The sequence below is a fragment of the Lolium rigidum genome, chromosome 6 (assembly GCF_022539505.1).
Source record: "Lolium rigidum isolate FL_2022 chromosome 6, APGP_CSIRO_Lrig_0.1, whole genome shotgun sequence".
NCBI lineage: Eukaryota > Viridiplantae > Streptophyta > Magnoliopsida > Poales > Poaceae > Lolium > Lolium rigidum.
Window position 1 is genome coordinate 24,446,887 of NC_061513.1, and position 7,799 is coordinate 24,454,685.

The following is a 7,799-nucleotide window of genomic DNA, read 5'->3' on the forward strand; positions in this document are numbered from 1 at the left end:
TGCTGATTGAACGAGCCTCAAGAAAAGTACCATCACCCTTAGAATTTTCCCAACTCATTTTCACCAGCAATGCCTTGTTCTGCTTACTTAAAAAGTTTGTTTCACAATCATGTTTGTGCTGATTGCGATCCCAACACCGTTTCTGTCTGCAATTTACAAATGAAAATTGTAGTAAGTTTGTTTTAACAACCTGGGACTGGAAATAGTTCATGCGTTCATTAGACAAAAAAATGTCTTACTCCGTATTAACAATCTGTGTAAAACTGAAAGTGCAGGCATCACATTGTGCAAGACAAAAATAGCTGGTAGACGTCAACGACAATACATCCAAATTCAAATGCCATTTTCCAGCATTTATAGGAAATAGATATTTCATAATATACAAGAAGCACAGCACGGCATATCCACTTTTAGAAATAGGAAAAAAAAACAATAAATTTATTCTAACTACACAGACAGACCTTCATATATTACCAACATACTGCTCACGAGAAGTCCCATCACTCTTGAGCATTTTCCCAGCAATTGAACAACGCTAGCAAAAAAATGTACACCAAATGATGGAATCTCCTTCTGAGTAAGTACGGGTGCAAAGTCCAACTGGTAACAGTTTGACGCCTAATCTAGTTCGTGACAATGGCTTCATCGAAATTCCAGTCTCTAACAAGGTCTCTTGACACAGCACGGCTTCGCTGAAGGCGAGGAGTTCCCTCGGCACTTTGACCAGTTGCCATGGATGGAAAGGGGGTCACCTTTGATGTCCCAACACTAGCAGATCCAGCAGGGGCTACTCTCCGAGTTAAGCAGGTGACAACAGCCCCACATCGGTTGTCATCCTCCGAACTGGACACTGAGTAGCTCCTGAGAGAGTGCGATGGGCTGCCCATGCCATGGCATACGAGACAAGCAAGACTCATGATTATTGTGTAGCTGAAAGTGTTAGTTACTCCTGCAAATAGAAGGAATGAACAATAGTTAGAGAAGATTGAATGAGAAACCTTACATTTCAACTAACATATCATGGGCATTACCGCCTGGTGACCGAAGTGTCAAAAAACAACACTCACAATTTGCATTAGATAGTAGAAATACGAGTGTTAACGTGGCACCAAGACAGTAACATACAATCAATCTCAACAAGACTTCCAGACATAATTTTAAACGGTCATAATCTTGCTACATACAGGAGGAACAACACTACTGCTTCAGTAAAACTAATAACTGATGAGGTAACCAGACATACATCATGAGCTTCAGCTTTATTTATGCTAAAAGAAATATGTTCACGTGGTAATCAGATAATAGGTACCATGCTACACAATGGGCATCTAATCATTCATGGGAAAAGGGTTGGTCCATGGCACACAAAAAAACACTTGTTATGCAGCTCAGAATTTTGACAGGAAACTAAAAACAATCATGGTTAGCGGTCATATTCATACAATCCAGAGAGCACATCGAGCACAAAAAACATGGAGGCAAACAACAACGAAACCAATACACCTATCTGCATGTACGCAATGGCAGGCCTGTAGTATCATCTAGACATTTTACTACTTGGCTTATAGTTTTCGGATGCAGGAAAATTCAAACCAGCTACCACGATGCCAATATAGGTATGGAAAGTAAGAGCCAAGACTTTCAAATTAGTACAAATGGCAAGATTGTCTGGAAGCCTGGCACATCATAAGCGACTATGAGTTCTGAACTCCAAGATGAAACACAGACAGACACGCCAGTTCCAGCATGTATCGGTCTGACACATCATAAGCAACTACTGAGTTTTACGCCCCTCGTTCCTAAATATAAGACGTTTTGGGTGTTCAATTTAATAACGACTAGCAAAAAACGCCATACATTTAGGAACAGAGGTAGTAGATTCGAAGATGAAACACAGGCGGAGTAAATGTAAAATGAGTTCCTTGATAATATGAGCAGACAAATAAGCTTCGACACATAAACATGCAGCTAGGATACTACATCAAACAGATGATCTATACATCGTAAACTGCACTACCATGGGAGGGAAACACCTCTATAGCCATCTCTCTTCATTAAGTTGACCGCAAGGAACACTAAAGTTACGAAGGGAAATATCTATTCACCCATACGAGGATGGTACAATGGAACCGTTGGTCCAAATCTAATAAGTACAATCCACAAACTAAAGAAACAAAAAGTACTTAGTTGATTCAGCTATTATATTTCTAAAGACAAGGCAAAAGGGCAACTGTGATTAGTCTAAACATCCAAAAAGGGACCCTATTGTGTTCTACAGGATAATCATATCACAGAAACTAGTCATACGACTTAGGGGCGGATCTAGATGGCGTGTACCGGCACACTCAGAAATTCTGTACACCAGTCCGGGGTCTAACTAATAACTGGATGAAAACAAGGTCATACCTAGGCTGAAGCCCAACGAACAAGATCGACGACGGGGTGGAGACAGCAGGAACACGATATCGCGACGAGTAAGATCGGGAACGGCGATGGTGGCGGCGAGCGCGATAGTCCGCGGGGGTGTTGGGTTGAGGGGAGAGGGGAGAGGGGATTGATGCGTCGGCGGTGACGATAAGCTGCTACGGCACGGCGGCAGAGCCGAGGGGATGGATCGGTAGATCGGGACTCAACGAGGAAGATCAAGGAAAGGTACGGGAAAAAAGGAGATAGAGCTCCCCGCCCCGGTGGGGATTGTAAAGATATTTTCATTTTAAATAAACATTTTTTTTGGAATGTTAATATATTTTCACGAAGCTTATAATAATAAACTTATAGTTTGTTTTCCAAGCACGGAACACCTGACTGTGCTCACAAATACATACATATATACTCATCCCTATAAATGCACGCACACACTTGTTTAATGCGTATGAAAGTAAATCCAAGAAACTGACCTGATATGTCTTAATATTGACGAAGTCACTACAATCGTTTTGCTATCGACGATAATAAAGCCTCCCACTGAAAATTATTCTGTATTTATGAGACACTAATATACTAAGTACGAGATTCAAACTCTAGTAAACTTGGGGTGCCACTACCCTCCTAATCATTCAACCGCAGATTTGGTTATTTATAAATTTAGAGTTAGTACAAACACTTATAACATACATGGAACATGTACAAACACATGTTAGGTTAACAACTTCGACATTTTATTTTACTTCCAATCGTTAATTTGGATAAATTATATAGATAAGTTGACGTTTGGAGATGTGAATGGTGCGTGTCAATTATAGCTTCGTGATCAAACCCAGGCCTATGGGAGTGCGATCACTACAACCACACAGGGCCCAAAAGTTTTGGAACCAAAAAATTTGTAGTTTCTCTTTATCTAAGTTTAAATACTTAGGATTCACAAAATAGCTGTTGGTTCCCACAAAAAAAGCTTTAATGGATGGCTATAAGATTTCAAGTTGATTTCCCCTCCTAGCTGCTGCTCGTTTAGATTATTTTCCCTATTTTTCTTTTGCTAATTCTGATTAATGACTATGTCCCAAAACTACACTGCACTGGATTATCAAAATTTCTCAGATTCATATTAAATAAATAACAATTGTCATTTTAATTTATAGAGAGTGAGGTAACTTTAATATATAGTGTTCTTGAATTAATCTTACGGGGATAGTTCTTATAATAAAATTATCTATGTGCGTATACTTACTGGAATGGCTTTACATGTTATAAACTTTTGGGAAGCTTTTTCCCTCTATTTTTAAAACCCAAACGATTTAAATGTATTAAAACCATTAGATGTAGGTTATTTTTGGTTGGATCATCTATCTGACCTGCTTTGGAAACCATATGTTCCTCCTTAAATAGACCATAGTACACTATTATTTTATGGCTAACTTATTAGTTATGTGCCTGCAAGTGATATAGAATATGTGTTCCCGAGCGAGTTTTAGGTATATCTCTTCGTCATGAGGATGGACAAATACCAGTCATGACACATGCTACCAACAAGATATTTCTAAGATACCTGAAAGATACTTTTTTGATCACCTAATTATGAAGTGAAGGTTGATGCCTCCAAAGTATTCTTTCGTACCCGAGAGCAACATAATCTCATTCTAAGGATTATGATACTTGACATTTAAAAGCTACACCAATTTAAACATAGTGGCATGATCTTATCACTTTGCTTACGTAGGTCTTGTCCATCACGCCATTCTCTTAATGAAATGACCTTGTTGTTAGTGGATAACAAATGTATATGGTTAGAAAACCTTAACCATCATTAACCAACAGACTAGTATAGTAAAAACTTCCTAGGGACACGGTGTTGTTTATGAAACCACACAAGTATTATGTATATTGTTAATACACTCCTAGATTGAAGTATAAAAGTTTATCATAAGCAATGAAAAATATTATTATTATTATCTCTAGGGCATATTTTCGACAATGGCTCTAAGTCCCACATCGAGCCCTGGAATCATCAAGCGAGCGGTAGCTAAGTTTCTCTATTAGCTTATTTTATAGTACCTTCTATGTATCATAATAGAGGGACAAGTAGAAAAGATCAAATGTCTCGGATTCTCCGACGGAGATTAGGCCCAGCAGGCCCACTAAAAATGTATCTCTAAGAAAAACTAGTAGAAAAAAAAAGACAGAAGTTCTCGATGAATATACCGCCGCCTCCTCAAACTGTCTCTCGACGAACATGGCACACAGTGGCAGCCCTGCCCTAGGTGGCTAGGCCCTAGCTATTGCAGCGAGTCGGCGAGCCCTACCGATTGTGGGATGCGGCGATCGCGGGCAGCAGAATAGAGGCTCTGTGTGGCGACAGGCGCACGGCGGCAGGTCGGTAGTATTCCTAGCTATTGCGGCGAGGCGGCGAGCCCTTGCCGATTGTGGGCTGCAGCGACTGGCGAGCAGCAGCAGCTCTGCGCGGCGACCGGCCTAGCACGGCAACAAGCTGGCAGCAGTCAGATCGACGGTGGCTGGGTACTTCTTTTTGTTTGAACAACATCATGTGCAACAGATGATTAGCACTTTAGCAGAAGTATATGTGCAACTTATTCACCTGATTTTAGATATTACGGAAGTAGTATATGGATCAATCAACCTGCTCGTGCATCCTTTATGGTTGTCTCTGCCTCACATGCACATCTTCATGCGTGTCCTAGTATCATAGTGGTAGTAAAACATGGATGTCATGTTCAGTTCTTGCAAGTTGAGATTACACATAACACTAGTGACGTTACATTACTAGTTACTTCTTCGCTACATGATTTTACATAGTGCAGGCTAAAAGCAGGTAGAATTTTTACAACTGGACTAACAACATGCAGATTAACATATTAATAGTAGCATAGGTTAACACCTTAACAATAGGCAGGATTCTGCTCTTTTCTTCGTAATTTTGTTCAGGATTTGAGTGTTAGTAGTGGCTCACTGATTCATGAGGCTGTAGTTATCATAGATTTTGTTTACTTATATGTGTTCCGTATATTAGAGAGAAAAGATTACCCATTGCTAAATTAGTGTACATGACTATTTTCTGAACTTGAAGTTAATATGGATTTTGATTTGATATTCTCATGTTTCACCTTATTTTCTGCCATGATTCTCTTGCAGAGGAAGGATAAGTAAAGAAAAAAAAGCATGGTTTACCATGGTTCTTGCTAAACATGAGTGTACAAAACCAGGAACCACATCACATGGCCGTGTTGTTCGTTGTTGTTATTGTCCGAGTTGTTGTCCTTCCATCATAGAAGAACTGAAGTTTTAGTCCTTGGATCATGCTATTCAAAGTTAGGGAAGGTTAATTGTGTACATTTGTCCAAGAAATCATCTCCAAACAGTTTTCATCTCTCAGATCTAGCTTTTAATTAACATTGTTGATTTTCTGTAGTGTTAGTGTTGAGATGTCCGGCAGACGACACAAATTTTGCTGGATTAGAACCGATGAGGCCATCATGTGTGAGCACAACTCAACCAGGGTAACCCAAGCACTAGAAAAATGTCTTTCTTGGTACAACTAAGACTCACGATTAAAATAAAACTATATTGCTTCTAATTATACAGAAAGCTTTCAATGTATCAAAGCACTCATATCCTCAGGCATTTGTTGTTTAAATGAAGCTGTGAATTCTTTCCATAGATAATGTGTGATTGATTCCTAATTTTATTGGTGACCAGATCATGTTTTCAACTTCGAACCTCTTAACCTTTTAATTTTATCCGTTCATTACCTGGAGCAGCACATGATGGCCTCTACTAGAGAGAGAATAATGGATCACACTAATAGTAGTATTGTAGTACCATGGACACAAAATAGAGTTGTAGTTCATCAACCAATGGCTCCAAACACTTGGCGCTTTGTCCAGACGCTTTGGTTAGAGAGGACGCGTACAAAATTTAGAGTTAGAAAAGAATTGCTGGATCTAAAAAAAATTATAACCTCTCTGACGTAGAAAGGGCTTTATTCGGCCCGACATCTGTTTGGCCTGCTTCGGATTTTCCCCATGTGGATGTGAGTGAAAGAACATTTCATGATCTCTAACTTTTGTGTGTTTGTTAACAACACCGGTGACAATTTAACCGTGTGCTAAGTGGTTTACAGTTATGGAAAAGATACCACGGAAAATCTCGACCCACTCAAAAAGGAAGAAAAGAAAAAAAGGAAGAAGCTGAAACCTGGCCCTGGCCGGCACTGTCGGCAACACTGGGCCAGCACTGCCGGTGTGTACACCCCGGCACTGCCGGCGTTTTCGGCCCGGCACTGCCGGCCTGTCTGTCGACCTGGAGTTTCAGAAATGTGGCCGGCACTGCCGGCGTCTCAAGGCCGGCACTGCCGGCGTTTCACCTCCAACGGGCAGAAAAGTAGGTGGGGTATAAATACCCCCCTTCACCTACCTTGGAATGTTGCTCAAACCCTAAGATCTTCATCCTCCATTGCTGAGCCACCAAGAACACCAAAATAGCCAGCATCTCCTCCCTCAACCACCCAAATCACTTGTGCTTTGGAGAATCGAAGGAGAAGATCCCGATCTACATCCTCACCGAAGCGTTTTTCATTTCCCCCTCATATGCTTGAGGGCCCCCTTGCTAGTGTTCCTCTTTGGATCCCTAGTTGATTTGTGTTGATGTATTGTTGTTGATTGTTGTGTTGTTACAGATTTGGGAGCCTCCAATTCAGTTGTGGATGTGTGCGCCAAGAACCTTGTAAAGGCCCGGTTTCCGCCTCGAGGAAATCCCTTAGTGGAAGTGGGCTAGGCCTTTGTGGCGTTGCTCACAGGAGATCTGAGTGAAGCCTTCGTGGCTGTTGGTTTGGCTTTCGTAGCAACCACACTCCTCCAAACGTAGACGTACCTTCTTGCAAAGGAAGGGAACTACGGGAATCATCTCCGTGTCATCGCGTGCTCCACTCTCGGTTACCTCTATCCTATTCTATCTCTTATATTGTGTAGCTATATCTTGCTTAGTTGCTTATCTTGTCATATAGGTAAATTCACTTAGTTGCATATCTAGAGAATTTACCTTTGTGTCAAGCCTAAATTGAAAAAGAACTAAAAATTGGTTAGCACCTATTCACCCCCCCTCTAGGTGCGGCATACGATCCTTTCAATTGGTATCAGAGCCTCGGCTCTTATTTCGGGCTTAACCGCCTAAGAGTATGCCGAACGAGGAGTCCTCGGAAGGGGCCGCCAAGACGGTCTCCATGGAAGATTTCAATTCGTTGAAGTCCTCCATGGAAGCCCAAATGGAAAGCATGAAAAAGATGATTGCCGAGCTTTTGGCTCCGGTCCCTCCCAAGGCCCCCTTTGTAGAGGTAAAGGACACGGGTG

General features: G+C 41.1%; 1 protein-coding gene across 1 annotated transcript; it reads right to left on the minus strand.

Moving 5' to 3' along the window:
• Positions 1-330: 330 nt before the first annotated feature.
• LOC124665260 lies at positions 331-2,532 on the minus strand. The gene is made up of 2 exons (XM_047202681.1): positions 2,407-2,532; positions 331-949 (listed from the first exon to the last, which is right to left on the minus strand). Exon 2 carries the CDS (start codon positions 915-917, stop codon positions 624-626), a length of 294 nt encoding a protein of 97 aa, XP_047058637.1. The 5' UTR covers positions 918-949; positions 2,407-2,532; the 3' UTR covers positions 331-623.
• Positions 2,533-7,799: the final 5,267 nt, after the last annotated feature.

Excerpts from the sequence above, each read along its gene's own strand:
- LOC124665260 (XM_047202681.1), bottom strand. The coding sequence starts at position 917 with ATGAGTCTTGCTTGTCTCGTATGCCATGGCATGGGCAGCCCATCGCAC.